Below are 15,905 nucleotides of genomic sequence, written 5' to 3' on the forward strand. Positions count from 1 at the left end.
CCATTGTAGCATACACGTAAAATAAATTATGTGCTATCTTGAATTTATTTTTAGCAATTCAAGTTTGTCTCCCCAATCAGTGGGGAAGGGATACTTAAGAGTAGGGATAGTATCCTGTATCTACATTGTGTATAACCCCTCCAAGCAATGCTGGTTATAGTGCAGACACTTAAAATACTGTTTTTCATCTTTAATCAGTGCGCAACATGAGTTTCGTGAGATACAAATGTAGTAGTTGTAATATTTTGTTAGCTTGCTCTTGGGAGCTGTGAGTGGTCCAGGCTTGTGGCACAAAGGCCAGTTGTCTTGTAAGATCCCTTTCTTGTAAGGCAGTAGTCCCAGATTTTTTTTTTTTTTGAGATAGAGTCTCACTCTGTGGCCCAGACTAGTGTGCAGCGGAACAATCGTGGCTCACTGCAACCTCTGCTTCCCGGGTTCAAGCAATATTCTCTGTCTCAGCCTCCTAAGTAGCTGGGATTACAGGTGTCCACCACCATGCCCAGCTAATTTTTGTATTTTTAGTAGAGACAGGATTTCACCATCTTGGCCAGGCTGGTCTTGAACTCTTGACCTTGTGATCCAACTGCCTCAGCCTCCCAAAGTTCTAGGATTACAGGCGTGAGCCACCATGCCCAGCCAATAATTCCAGATTTTTATTTGTACACAAGATTATCAAGGAAAAAAGCAAAATTTCCCAGTCTTCTTTGTAGTTACATGTGTCTATATGACTAGGTTTTGAACAGTGGACTATGAAGAGAATGGTATATGCAACTTCTAAGAAGTAATATTGAAGGAAAAGGGTACTCCTTTTCTCCTTCCCCGCCTGTTTGTTTCCTTGGATCAGTTGCTTAGAGGTGGATGTGTTCGTTGAATTGCCATCTTGGACTATGCAGACAAAAGCCACACTTACAAGCAAAGTGGAAAGTGAGAACAGCCTGGGTTGCAGATGACCACGGAACTGTCATAGCAGCCTTGAATTGCTGGCATCTTGACTTTTACATAAAAAAGAAATAAACTTATATTTTATTAAAGTCATGTTTATAAAACAGGCAAATTATATATTTACTTATTTGTTTAATTTTTGAGACAGTATCTCACTCTGCTGCCCAGGCTGGAGTGCAGTGGTTAGAACACAGATCACTGGAGTCTCAACCTCCCAGGCTCAAGTGATCCTCCTTCCTCAGCCTCCTGAATAGCTGAGAATACAGGCATGCACCACCACACTCAGCTAGTTTTAAAAAATTTTTAGTTTTATAGAGGTGAGCTGGTCTTGAACTCCTGGGCTCAATGGATCCTCCCACCTTGGCCTCCCAAAGTGCTGGGATTATAGCCACGAGCCACCACACTTGGCTGACAAATATTTTTGAGGCGAGGTCTCGCTATGTTGGCCAGGTTGGTCTCCAGCCTCTGGGCTCAAGCAATTCTCCTGTCTTGGCCTCCCAAAGTGCTGGGATTACAGGCATGAGCCACTGTGCACGACCGACTGTGTTTTCTTATGAAGTTGTGGTCAACTTACCAAGTTTTACCCATTTTTCTTTCTTCTATGCCTCAATTCTCCTTTTCCCTCACTCTTAAAACTCTGGCATTACACCTTCCAATAAAGACTTAGATCATAACTTTTACTTTGGGACCATCTTTTGAGGACACCAGTGTACCAAAAATGTAATGAAGATGGTAATGGTAGTATCGTCATCAAGATTTCAGTCCATCCTTGCCAGTGAGAATAGGGAATAGAAGAGAGGCAAAGGATAGTGATGGCACTGCTAGCCCATGTAAACTATTGTACAGATTTAAAAAGCTGACTTCTCTGGATCTATGCAACTCACAGGCACGGCTTACTACATAGAATCTGGACTGGATTGAGCCCTCAGGTAGCCCCTCAGCTGCATGTCCTTATGCAGTGAACATCCTATACAAACATAGTCTTGAGCATAACAGAAGTATTACCCAACTTATGAAGGAGGAAATTCAGAAAGCTCATTTTTGTAAAGCGCTTCTAATAGCGCCTATTGATGTGATTATGTCCAGTTCTAAGCAAGAGATAAATTTTACATTTATTGTTTACAGTCTGTTTATATGGCAGGTTATCTTTCTTAGGAAAAAGCTTAAATGGGTCTTTTCCTTAGTAGGCTGGTAGAAGAGAGATGAGTTGAGCTAGGTTATAACTACTCAATTCAATCCATGCTAAAACTGGTGTTTAAAATGTTCCAGGCATTGTACTGCATGGGGAGCAACAATAAGGAATCAGCACGAGTTTGCATACATTTTTAGCATCACTGAAGAACATAGAATAAAAAGCAGAGAAAATGGACGATTGTCCTTATTCAGGACTGAGAATTCTTTCCCTTTTTTCATTAGCTACTCACATTTTCACCTACCACTCAAACCTGGTCAGGTTCTATGTCACTCAGGGCTTCAATATTCTCCTAATGCACAACCCCCAGCCCTCCCATGGAGGCATTTAGATTTCTTGCTTGACCATTTTTGATACATCAAAATCCCAAAGAAATGGAAGCACAACAGCTATTCTCTTCAATTTATCTGCTGAGTACAAACCTCCCTTTCAAACCCTGGAAGACTCATAGCCCTCAAGATGGCAGGTAGAACTTTGGATACTTGGTAGAATGATGGAGCATGGAAGAGGGAAGGGGAGAAAGAAAAACCAGCACCTGTACTTAGGTGGGGCTAAAAGGACAAGCTTGGAGACCCCCTCGCTACACATTCTATAACAGAAAGACCGTCTCAGGCTCCCTCAGTTCAGCCAACATTTCTTTGTTGCTTACCATATGCCAGACCATGTGTTACCACAAAGATGAATACAAATTTCTGCCCTTCATGAACTTATGATCTAGTGGGAAAAATGAAAACATGAACAGATAATTTCAACATAATAAAGTGACTGCTGTGAGAAATGCATGAAGAGTGTGGAAAGGACAGTGGTGGCTCATCCTGCCTTCGGGGTGATGGAAGGCTTCCTAGAAAAGACCCAGGAGGGGGCTCTTTTGCGTCCGTCACTCAGGGACTCCTTATCACCTGACCCTCTGTGTGGCCTACCTCTCTAGCCTTATTCTCTGCCTGTCTCCACCTAACCCTCCTCGATTCCCTCTGCAACGATTCACGCTCCACTTTCCCTAATTTTCAAACACTGTATGATTGCACAAGCTAGACTTTCAATCTGGATGCTCTTCTCCCACTTCCATTTCTGGAAAACATCTATTTGTACCTTACTACTCACCTCCAAAGTAACTTCTGTGATGCTTTCCCTGAAACTCCTAGGCAGAGTTGCCTCCTTTCTCCTTCCTGTTCCTAACCTACGCTTGGTACTTCTAAACCCAGACTGAGCTCTCTAGCCTACCACTGTACTTCTGTGTTTACCATCATGTACTTCTAAGATACTTTTCACCAAATTTTTCTTTGTATGTTTGTTTTCTCGCATTAGACTGTGAGCTTTTAGGGTAGAAGTCATTCATCTTTGTTTCTCCAGAGACTAGCATTGTAAACGGTCCTTAACTCTGTAACTTGATATCTGAGGGATGAATGATTATATATAATATACTGTGGAAACACTGATGATGGAGTCACTCACGTGCTGTTCGCACTGAATAAAACATTTGAAGCATTGTGTTAACATAGCAAATAGTCATAGGTGACATGTGACAGAGGCTGAAGCAGACCTCTTTGACTGTGGTATTCAGGCTTCCTTGCTGGGGTGCTTCTCTTTGAGGACAATCTATCTATAGGAGGCAACAGCAGGAGATTAGAGTCAGAGGAGGGACAAGTGAAGGTATTTATTCTCCTCTCTCTCTGCTGGTCCATTGGTAGGCAGTGGCTGCCTGTCTGTACCTAAGGCCACAGCCTCTGTTGGTAAACCTTTCTCCACCACAGCTCTTTCCAGGTTCCCATAATCTCTCCCTTCCTGTGCCCCTCCAGGTCTCGGGTGGTTTTGACCCTTCACTGATACCAGCCCAGTGGTGCCATACTGTTCCTTGTTAGTTTCTCTTAATTCTTTTTTAACAAGCTTTTAAATGTCTTCTTCATTAACATGCATACAGATCTATTTTTAATTGGTTGTAGAGAATCACAGTAATAGAATCAAATCATAGTTTTGATTTACCCACTTAACATGATGTCACAAACATATATCAAGGTTTCAACAAAGTCTGCACAATGACCATTTCATGGCAACACCATATTCCACCTTATAATGTACAACACTTTCCTAATATATTTTTCCTTTCCTTTCCTTCCTCTTTACTTACTTTTCCTTTTCATCTTCTTTCTTTGTTTACCATTACAGATAGTCAAAATCAACATTCTCAAGGTGCAGATTTTTACTGCATATATCTTCTTTTTCTTTATGTCCTGAAGCTGTCTGTCTTTCAGCTACATTTCTACATTTTCTTCTGAATTTTTCTTCTCTTTTCTTTTTTTTTTTTTTTTTTTAGATGATGTCTTGCTCTGTCACCCAGGCTAGAGTACAGTGGTGCAACCTCCACCTCCCAGGTTCAAGTGATTCTCCTGCCTCAGCCTCCCAAGTAGCTGGCATTACAGGCACCTGCCACCACGCCTGGCTAATTTTTGTATTTTTAGTAGACATGGGGTTTCACCATCTTGGCCAGGCTGGTCTTGAACGCCTGACCTCATGATCCACCCACCTTGGCCTCTCAAAATGCTGGGATTACAGGCGTGAGCCACTGCACCCGGCCTTCTTCTGAATTTTTCTATAGGCAAATAGTTACACTCACTCTACTTGAAATGTTTTTACATTCACCTGTCAATAGACGTTTGTTTAAACTATACTCTCCACTTGAAATACTGTCTTCTCCCAGTTCTTCAAAAGCCAACTTTCTTGGCTATCCAAATTAGATATGTTATTCTGTCTTTTGAGGTTTCTTTTGAACTAACTTATTCAAATAATTTATTTGGTAATTAGTGATTTTTATTGTTATTTTGAAATGTAAATTAAGTCTTTTAGGTTATTTAACTTTAAGCATATTATTATCTTTTCTCTTCCAACTAGACTATTAATTTCTTGACAATAGGAACTATTTTCTTATATCACTTTATGTCTCCTATAGAGACTTTCATGTAGTAGTTGGTTCATAAACGTGTTAATTTGGAAAATGTTGGAATACCATATATAAAAGATTGGCTTTCCAAAGCCTAGGTAGGTTTAAATGTGTTTACACTGAGTTCTCTGTTCATTTTTGTGACTACAAGCCATGCATCATTATATGATGCTTGGATTTCCAAGGTTGTGTGAGAGTGTTATTGTTCTTATGTGACATTAGGAGGGGAAATGCCTTGAAAGTGTTTATATCTCTTTAAGTCAAAGTGGAGCCCGTGCACGAGAAAGAAACACTTCAACAATGTAGATTTAAAAGGAAGAGCAGTGGGGGTGGGGGGGGGAATTAGCTTCTGATTACTAATAACAGAGATTCTAAGTTATTCTATAACATTTGCCCTGCTTTATTTCCATTATAGCGTGCTATTGTCTCCAGATATGTTTCACATTTATTTTGTTATTTGCAATCATGATAGAACCTTCCTTACTGCAACTAAGATATATGCTACGTGAGAGTAAGGACTTTTTCTGTCTTGTATTCTGTATTGTATTCTCAGCTCTAGAATAAGTCTGGCACTCAACAAATATTTGTTGAGTAAATTAATGAAGAAATGAACACTGATTAGCATAGTCATGCGTTGCTCAGCACTGGGGATATGCTTTGCAAAATGCATCGTTAGGCAATTTTGTTATTGTGCAAACATCGTAAAGTATATGTACACAAACCTAGATGGTGTAGCCTACTACACGCCTTCCTTACTGCAACTAAGATATACGCTACATGAAAGTAAGGACTACACCTAGGCTGTATGGTATAGCCCATTGCTCCCAGGCTACAAACCTGTATAGCATCTTACTGTGCTGAATACTGTAGGCAATTGTAACACAGTGGTAAGTATTCATGTATCTAAATATAACAAAGCACAGGGAAAATGCAGTATAAAAGATTTTAAATGGTACACCCCTGCATAGACCACTTACCATGAAAGGAGTTTGCAGGACTGGAAGTTGCTCTGGCTGAGACAGTGAGTAAGTGGTGAGTGAATGTGAAGGCGGAGGATGTGACTGCACAGTACTCTAGATTTTATAAACACTGTATACTTGGACTACACTAAAATTTATGAAAAAAATTTTCTTTCTTTGATAATAAGTTAACCTTAGCTTACTGTAAATTTTTCACTTTATAAACTTAAATTTTTTAATTTTTGGACTCTTGCAATAACACTTAAAACACAAACATTGGGGCCGGGCGTGGTGGCTCACACCTGTAATCCCAGCACTTTGGGAGGCTGAGGTGGGCGGATCATGAGATCAGGAGATGGAGACGACCCTGGCCAGCATGGTGAAACCCCATGCCTACTAAAAATACAAAAATTAGCCGGGCATGGTGGCTCTCACCTGTAGTCCCAGCTACTCGGGAGGCTGAGGCAGAAGAATCGCTTGATCCCGGGAGGCAGAGGTCTCAGTGAGCTGAGATCGTGCCACTGCACTCCAGCCTGGGTGACATAGAGAGGCTGCATCTTAAAAAAAAAAAAAAAAAAGACAAACATTGTAGTACTCACTGTATAAAAATATTTCTTTGTATCCTTATTCTATGTTTTTCTATTTTTAACTTTTTGTTTTGTTTTTAGATGGAGTCTTGCTCTGTCGCCCAGGCTGGAGTGCAGTGGCGCCATCTTGGCTTACTGCAACCTCCGCCTCCCAGGTTCAAGCAATTCTCCTGCCTCAGCCTCTCGAATAGGTGGGATTACAGGCATGCACCACCACACTCGGCTAATTTTTGTATCTTTCAGTAGAAAGAGTGTTTCTCTATGTTGGCCAGGCTGGTCTTGAACTCCTAACCTCGTGATCCACCCACCTCGGCCCCCCAAAGTGCTGGGATTACAGGTGTAAGCCACCGTGCCTGGCCTATTTTTAAATTTTTTTGACTTTTTTTTTTTTTTTTTTTTGCTTTGTAAACATTTTTGTTAAAAACTAAGACACAAACACACTTAAGCCTAAGTCAATACAAGGTCAGGATCATCAATATCACTGTCTCTCACCTCCATATCCTGTCCCACTAGAAAGTCTTTATGGGCAATAAAATGCATGGAGCTGTCATTTCCTATGATAACAATGCCTTGGCCGGGCGCGGTGGCTCACGCCTGTAATCCCAGCACTTCGGGAGGCCGAGGCGGGTGGATCACGAGGTCAAGAGATCAAGACCATCCTGGTCAACATGGTAAAACCCCGTCTCTACTAAAAATACAAAAGATTAGCTGGGCATGGTGGCGCGTGCCTGTAATCCCAGCTACTCAGGAGGCTGAGGCAGGAGAATTGCCTGAACCCAGGAGGCGGAGGTAGCGGTGAGCCGAGATCGCGCCATTGCACTCCAGCCTGGGTAACAAGAGCGAAACTCCAAAAAAAAAAAACAATGCCTTCTTTTGGAATCCCTCTTGAAGGACCTGCCTGAGGTTTACACTTGAATTTTCTTTTTTTAAGTAGAAGGATTACATTCTAAAATAACAATTAAATAGTATATTACATAGTATTTATGTAGTAAATACATAATCTGATATCAGAGTCATTTATTATCATTATCAAATATTACATACATACATAATTGTATATGATGTACTTTTAAACAACTAGTAGTGCAGTAGGTTTGTTTACACCAGCATCACCACAAACATGTAAGTAACGTGCTGCACTACGACATCGTGATGACTAAGACATCACTGAGTCATTGGAATTTTTCAGCTCCATCATAATCATTTTTAGTTTTTTTATTTTTATTTATTTATTTCTTTTTAAAGACGGGGTTTTACCATGTTAGTCAGGCTGGTCTTGAACTCCTGACCTCTGGTGATCCGCCCACCTTGGCCTCCAAAGTGCTTGGATTGCAGGCGTGAGCCACCACGCCCGGCCGATCCATCATAATCTTAAGGAACTATACCGTGGTCCGTCACTGACTGAAACGTTGTTACGTGATGCATAACTCTGTGTTTTGCAATTTTCCAGACAGTGCTGTAAGTGCTTTGTTTTACTTATCTCATTTGAGCTTCAGTACATCCTACTCAATAGGTATTATAGCTTTTTAGTGAGGAGATTGAGTCTTAGATAAATTAAAGGCCTTCCAAGGTCACATATCTAGTAACTGGGGAAGGAAGGTAAGACTTAAATCTAAGCAGTCTGACTTTGAGCCCATAGCCTTAGCCACTGTATTAAATTTGTCAGTACAATATTGTGAAATAACAGCGATTTGGCTGGGCGAGGTGGCCCACGCCTATAATCCCAGCACTTTGGGAGGCTGAGGTGGGCAGATCACCTGAGGTCAGGAGTTCGAGACCAGCCTGGCCAACATGGCGAAACCCCGTCTCTACTAAAAATACAAAATTTAGCTGGGTATGGTGGCGGGTGCCTTAATTCCAGCTACTCTGGAGGCTGAGACAGGAGAATTGCTTGAACCCGGGAGATGGAGGTTGCAGTGAGCCGAGGTTGTGCCATCACACTCCAATCTGGGTGACAAGAGTGAAATTCCGTCTCAAAAAATAAAAAAGGAAAAGAAAAAAAATAACAGCAATTAGCATTTGCTATGTGCTTCTAAAATACATAAACTATTTTCACATGTTTTCTCTCATTCAGTGACCTGAGCTAATATTATCATTATCCCTACTTTACAGATATGAAAACTGAGAGATGAAGTGATGAATTTGTCAAAGGTAACAGTACCATTAAGTGGCTGACCTGGGAATTCAACTCAAATATTCTCAGTCCAAATTCTATGTCTTCCCAACCCCCAGCTGCTGATATCTACCATGCAACAGTTTAAATATGGCCAGAGACCCACATTTATGGTTTTAGACACATAAAAAGAAATTCTATTTCAGAAGTCTCTAATAAAGCAACTGCATTTAGAAGTTGCTAATAAAGAATTCTAATATTCACTAATTATATTTTAGTTGTTACTAATACAAAATTATACATGAGTTCTATTTTTTAAATTAATTAATTAATCAATCTTTGAGACAGGGCCTCACTCTGCCACCCAGGCTGGAGTGTAGTGGCATGATCACAGATCACAGCAACCTCAACCTGCCAGGCTCAAGTTATCCTCCCACCTCGGCCTCCCAAGTTCCTAGGACCACAGGCGTACAACACCACACCTGGCTAATTTTTAAAATTTCTTTTTGTAGAAATAGGGTCTTACTGTCTTGCCCAGGCTAGTCTTGAACTCCTGGCCTCAAAGGATCTGCCCACTTCAGCCTCCCAAGGTGCTGGGATTACACGTGTGAGCTACCATGCCTAGCCTATGAGTTCAAAATCTGGGGGGACATTCCACAAGCATCTTTGACTTTGGAAGGATACAACATTAACAAAATTTTCACTGCTAACTTTCACAAAGACTGCACAATCATTTGTTCAGGAAGCTCTATGATATATATCTGTTTTATATGTTGAAAGACATTTACTTATTATTGCTACACTAATTTATCTCCTCCTCTTCTCTTAGATACTTAGTCCTATAACATGTGATGGCAGATGCCTCCAAAGTGTTTTTTCTTTTGACAAATTAAAATATATTACCAACATGATTCTGAGAATTAGGATTTATGGAATGAATGTAAAGAAAACAGTTTGGGTACAGTAGCTCAGTCCTGTAATCTCAGCATTTTGGGAGGCTGAGATGGGCTGATTGCTTGAGCCCAGGAGTTCAAGACCAGTCTAACATGGCCAGACCTCATCTCTACAAAGAATACAAAAATTAGCCAGATGTAGCAGTGTGTTCTGGTAGTCCTGGCTACTCAGGAGGCAGAGGTGGGAGGATCACCTGAGACTGGGGAGATTAGGCTGCAGTGAGCCAAGATCACACCACTGCACTCTAGCCTGGGCAACAGAGTGAGACGCTGTCTCCAAAAAGAAAAGGAAAAAGAAAACACAGGAGAAGCGGTAAAAGTTGCAGAGGCTGAGAAGATCCAGAGGCTACACAGGAATGGCAGGAGATAGGCTCCAGAGCAGTGGTTCCCAGCCTTTTTGGCACCAGGGACTGGTTTCATAGAAGATAATTTTTCCACATATGGGGATGGGTTGGGGGCAATGGTTTCAGCATGAAACTTCCACTTCAGATCATCAGGCTTTAGATTGTTTTAAGGAGTACACAACCTAGATCCCTGGCATGCATAATTCACAGTAAAGTTCATGCTCCTATGAGAATCTAATGCCACTGATCTGACAGGAGGCGGAGGTCAGGTGGTGAGGCTCACTCACCTGCCACTCACCTCCTGTGCAGCCCAGTTCCTAACAGGCCATGGACCTTTGCTGTTCTGTGGCCCGGGGTTGGGGACCCCTGATCTAGAGGCTGCACTGAGGAATGGCAGGAGATAGGATGGAGAGAAATCTGAATCCATGTGCTAGAGGGTGGCTGATGGTAGTGACAACAGGAGAAAGGATGCCAATCAAAGAGGACACAGACTTGATGAGTATGAGTTGTGGGATAAAGGTGAGGGCTTGATAAGGAGTTAGTAGATTAAAGAATATGTCAACCTTCTCTTCAGGGTAATGGATGAAGTGGTATTCTCCACTGTGGGAGGCAAAAGGGAAGATTGTCATTTTATATCACTGTAAGATGGTAGAGTAACTGTTCATGATATGAGGAATAATTAGCCTTATAATAGGAGATCCAAAGAATAGCTGAAAATGACTTGGAAATCTTGAGGAATCAGAAACTGGATATGATTTAATATAGAAATATTAACATTAAATAGAAAGATATTATACTTTGACATAATAAGGAAGTATTGCCATTGTCTATTCAAAAGTTTTACTTTTCAAAAAGCTTTTAAGGTTTATAAACATTTACTGGTCAATCTGATGTTCAGATTAATCCAAGACTCACCTTAGCACATGCTGATCTACCTGCCTGCTTCTTCAACATACACACATTTCTCTCTTTCATGAACATGTGTCGCATTTATTTTCCATGCTACTCACTTGAACTTTGCCATACTTAGCTTCTTAGTTTCATGTTTAACACATACACACCTGTAATCTCACCAGCTAAGTGTGCATGTTTATTCAAAGTAACCTGTGTTCAGGAGTACCTGCTACAGGCTTTTTCCTAGAGCTGCAACGCTTAGTTTGGGGCTGACATATTTGTTACTCAGCTATTAATTGCTGAATGATTATGTTTAGGCTGTTTTCTTCTTCACAGCCAGCAAAAGTTGCAGTGAAAACCACATGGTACAATTCCTGGAAATTCACGAGTTGTAATTAATTCACATTTTTACCTCTTGATGAAAGACAATGAGCATCCCTTTAAGTGAGAAATGTGATAAAAACTGGATTTTGAGGAAGCATCACCTCCCCCAAAGGGTAGGCTTCCTTTCTGAGATATCCTAGCTGCCAGGGTTGCTAAGGCAAACCTTTGCATATACAAATTTGGGTCAATGTGTTGACAGGATGTCAGATTTGTGTAGCTAAGGGAGCTTCAGCATGAATATTGAGCTGTATGCCACTCCATTGATGCCCAAATGGACCTGTAGGTGCCTATTTGTACCTGAGGCTATTGGAGTGGAAAATAGAAGCCCTTCTTGTGAAAACCTAACCAAGGTCCACAATCCAGCCTTGACCAGCAGCAGTTGGTTTTCAGCACAACTGCAAAGTAAATTCAAAGAGATCTGAGTGATGGAGCACTGATTTCTTTTCATCATACAGCCTGTAATTGCATGTTGCAGTGATTTTTCCTCATAGACTTATTTGTGCATATAGTAGAAGTCTTCCGGTGGCATGAATCAACAAAGAGTTGAGTAACGAGGAAGCAATTTGATCAGCTAATTTGGAAAAACTGAGTCCTACAACTATTATTTAGTTCATCAAAACATGTAAATCTCAATGAGAACAATGAAATGTGTGACAATTCTTTTTTTACCAGAAAAGTACTGTTTGAAATTATATTTTAGGGCTATGAAAATTTTACTTGGGATTGAACACAGTAAACTTCAGATGACTTTTATATTATTTAAGAAATAGAAGTGTGAATTAAATAGTGTTCACGATAAGCACTTGTTTTAACTTCTTAATGTTCTGTTACATAACATTTTGTTACCAAGGATTCTACTAATTAGCGCTTCTACATAGGTATACTACAATGATAATTGATGTTATAACTGATCAATCATGATGATTTTCAGTCATTGAATGACCAATTCTACTTTTACTTGCTATTTGTTTTTAATTATTATTTTATAAGAATTGTCAATCTATTAGAAAACCATTAGCTAGATTACTTGAATAATATCTATATCCTCCAATCATGCAAGGTAATATAATGTATTTTCTTTGCTCCAGTAGGCACCTAGGGTATTTGAAACCGTGAGGAGATCATTTTTAAACACTTCCCTTGTCTTACACCACAAAACTATCTTCTGTAAAATTTATAAAATGAAAACAACAATAATAATAATGTCTAAAACAGAAATGTAAACCATGAATATCTTCTTTTACTGAACTTTAAATTTATAATTGTTCAGGTAAAGGAAAATAAATAATTATAAATAAATAGAGATCATAGTGCAAAAAAATAGAAAAAATGAATTAATAGTCTGTAAGTATATTAGTGCATTTTTTGAGAAAAGGGAAAAATATCTACATATCAGTCTGTTGCAGTAATAAATAATAATATAATGTTTGCTTTTCACTTTGAGCTATAACTTCTGCAATTTTTTTATTTTTATTTTTATTTTTACTTTTTCTGAGACAGAGTTTTGCTCGTTACCCAGGCTGGAGTGCAATGGTGTGATATCGGCTCACTGCAACCTCTGCCTCCTGGGTTCAGGCAATTCTCCTGCTTCAGCCTCCTGAGTAGCTGGGATTACAGGCACGCGCCGCCATGCCCAGCTAATTTTTTGTATTTTTAGTAGAGACGGGGTTTTACCATGTTGACCAGGATGGTCTTGATCTCTTGACCTCGTGATCCACCCGCCTCGGCCTCCCAAAGTGCTGGGATTACAGGCGTGAGCCACCGCGCCCGGCAGCTTCTGCAAATTTATCAGTGACTTTGTCAAAATTGATATTTGCACACTTATATTGAGTAGGTAATATAGTCAGACTTATCTTTTCCCTTTGTTGATTAAAGAACACTTTTGATGGGGCTCAGTGGCTCACACCAGCAATCCCAGCACTTTGGGAGGCCAAGGCAGGAGGATCGCTTGAGCCCAGGAGTTTAAAATTAGCCTGGGCAACACAGCAAGTTCCTGTCTCAAAAAATAAACAAAGAAACAAAACCCTAAAAAATTAAGAAACTTTAAATTAACTTTAATTTTGAATGTTTCTTTTATATGAAGCAAAATATAACAATAGGAAAGGTTTTAAACATGATTTTGGCAGAAATTCATAAAAATCCCATTTTACAATAAATCCCATGTCTTTGTTCCTTCAGGATCAATTCTAATGGCTTTTAAATGTTTCTGCAGTAGAAAAAAAATTATAAAAATTCCAAGTGAGCACTCAGGATGACAGGATTGAAGTACCTCAAACTCTATTTTTTTGTCTTTATAATTGTTATGGTTTGAATGTTTTTTCCAAATTTCATGTGTTGAGAAATTAATCCTCAAAGTTACATGTTGATGGTATTTGAAGGTAGGATCTTTGGGAGCGAGTTAGGGTTAGCTCCCATTGAGGTTGGAACCCTATGATAGGATGGTGGCTTTATAAGAAGAGAAAGAGAGAGCTGAGCTGGCATGCTGTTGTCCTCTTGACATATGATGTCCTCTGTACATGCAGCAAACAGGACCTCACTAGATGCCAGAAACCTGATGTTGGGCTTCCTAGCCTCCAGAATTGTAAGAAATAAATTTATTTTCTTTATAAGTTACCCAGCCTGTAGTATGCTGTTATAGCAACAGAAAATGAACTAAGATAAAATATTGTTACCAGAAGTGGGGTCGTTACTATAACAAATATCTGAATTGTGGAAATGGCTTTGGAATTGGGTAATGAGTAGAGGCTGGAGGAATTTAGAGGAGCAGGCTAAAAATAAGCCTGTATTGCCATGAACAGAGCATTACGGGTGATTCTGCTGATGGCTCAGAAGAACAGAAGACCAGGGAAATTCTGGAACTTGTTAGAGATTACTTGAGTGGTCATGGCCAGAATGTTGAAAGAGAGTAAAGGTCTCAGGTGGAACTAAAGAACAAGGCATTGAAAAACTGAAGCAAAGACTATTAAAAAGTAGCAAAAAACTTGGCTGAAGTGTGTCTATGCTTTATGGAAGGCAGAATTTTAGAGTGACAAATCAGACTATTTAGCAGAAGAACTATCTAAGCAGGAAAGCATTCAGGATGCTGCGTAGCTACTTTTAATTGCTTATAGTAAAGTAGGAGAGAAAAGAGAGCGAGAGAGACATATATATATATATATATATGCAGCAAACAGGACCTCACTAGATGCCAGCAACTATATATATCTATGTATCTATATCTATATTTTTTCTTTTGAGATGGAGTCTAGCTCTGTTGCCGAGACTGGAGTTCAGTGTTGCTATCTCAGCTCACTGCAACCTCCACCTCCTGGGTTCAAGCAATTCCCCTGCCTCAGCCTCCCGATTAGCTAGGATTACAGGCATGCACCACCACATCTGGCTAACTTTTGTGTTTTTAGCAGAGATGGGGTTTTGGCTAGTCTTGAACTCCTGACCTCAAGTGATCCACCTGCCTTGGTCTCCCAAAGTGTTAGGATTACAGGCGTGAGCCACTGTGCCCTGCCAAGAAAAGAGATTATTTAAAGACAGAACTTATAATTAAAAAGAAAGCAGAGTGGAAAGACTTGGAAAATTTGCACCCTGGCCACGTAGTAGAGAATGAAAGTATTTTGAGCAGAGACATACTAGGGTGTGACCAAGTGACTGCTTGAGATTAGAATGGGTAGAATAGAACCAGAGACTATTCGTTAGGTTAATGGCAGAAGAACCTGCAAGTATTTCAGAGATCTTTCAGGCTGCCCCTCCCATCACAGTCCTGGAGCTCTAGGAGGGCATAATGGTTTCAGTGGACAGGTTACTGCCTGGTGCCACTTCCAGGCTTGGTTACCTGCATTTCATTGCAGTGCTTCTCGGCCACCTCAGCTGTGGCTCAACTGGCTCCAAGTTTGACTGCACCAGACACTCCTGAAGGTACAGTTGTAAATCTTTATGTTATCTACCTGGTGCTAATTCTGTAGATGCACAGAATGCAAGAGCTGTGGAGGCATGGCTTCCTTCACTTAGATTAAAGGATGTCATAAACAGCTTGGAGACACAGGCAGAGACGTGCCACAGGAGCGGAGACACCACAGAATGCAACTCACTACAGCAATGCTTAGTGGAGCTGCAGGGGCAGGACCACCCGTAAAACCCTAGACTAGAGCTACCAGTGTGCAGTGCCAGGCTGGGAGAATTCCATGAGACTTCAGCGTGTGAAAACAGCTGCTTGAGCTGAGTCCAGCAAAGCCGTAAGGATGGTGCTGCGGAGGATCTGAAAGTCTAAACCCACAGTGTTTCTAGGAGATGGCATATGAGGAAAAGTGTTTAGCCTAAAGTTGTTTTCCCTTTGGGGTTTTAGAATTACTTGAGACTAGTTATTCCTTTTTTTCTCTCCTCTTTCTCCCTTTTGGAATGGGAATGTCTATGCTATGCCTGTCCCACCATTAAATTTTGGAAGTGATAACTTGTTTTGATTTCACAGGCTCATAGCTGGAGGAAATTTGCCATGGGATGAATTGTGCCTTGAGTCTCACCCATGTCTGATTAAAATGAGACTCTGGACTTTGGATTTTTGAACTGGTGCTGGAATGATTTAAGATTTGGGGATATTGGAAAGGAATAAGT

General features: G+C 40.4%; 1 protein-coding gene across 1 annotated transcript in view; it reads left to right on the top strand.

Annotated features, from left to right (window-relative positions):
- LOC105716439 (uncharacterized) overlaps window positions 1-12,738 on the top strand; it is a 114,559-nt gene extending 101,821 nt beyond the window's left edge. The window contains exon 4 of the mRNA XM_064365717.1: window positions 11,795-12,738. Within this exon, the coding sequence (XP_064221787.1) occupies window positions 11,795-11,812 (18 nt within the window). The 3' untranslated portion in view covers window positions 11,813-12,738. The remainder of the gene's footprint in view (window positions 1-11,794) is intronic.
- Window positions 12,739-15,905: the final 3,167 nt, after the last annotated feature.

This window comes from Aotus nancymaae, unplaced genomic scaffold (genome assembly GCF_030222135.1).
Source record: "Aotus nancymaae isolate 86718 unplaced genomic scaffold, 86718_ANA_hifiasm-v0.15.2.pri h1tg000062l, whole genome shotgun sequence".
NCBI classification, from domain to species: domain Eukaryota; kingdom Metazoa; phylum Chordata; class Mammalia; order Primates; family Aotidae; genus Aotus; species Aotus nancymaae.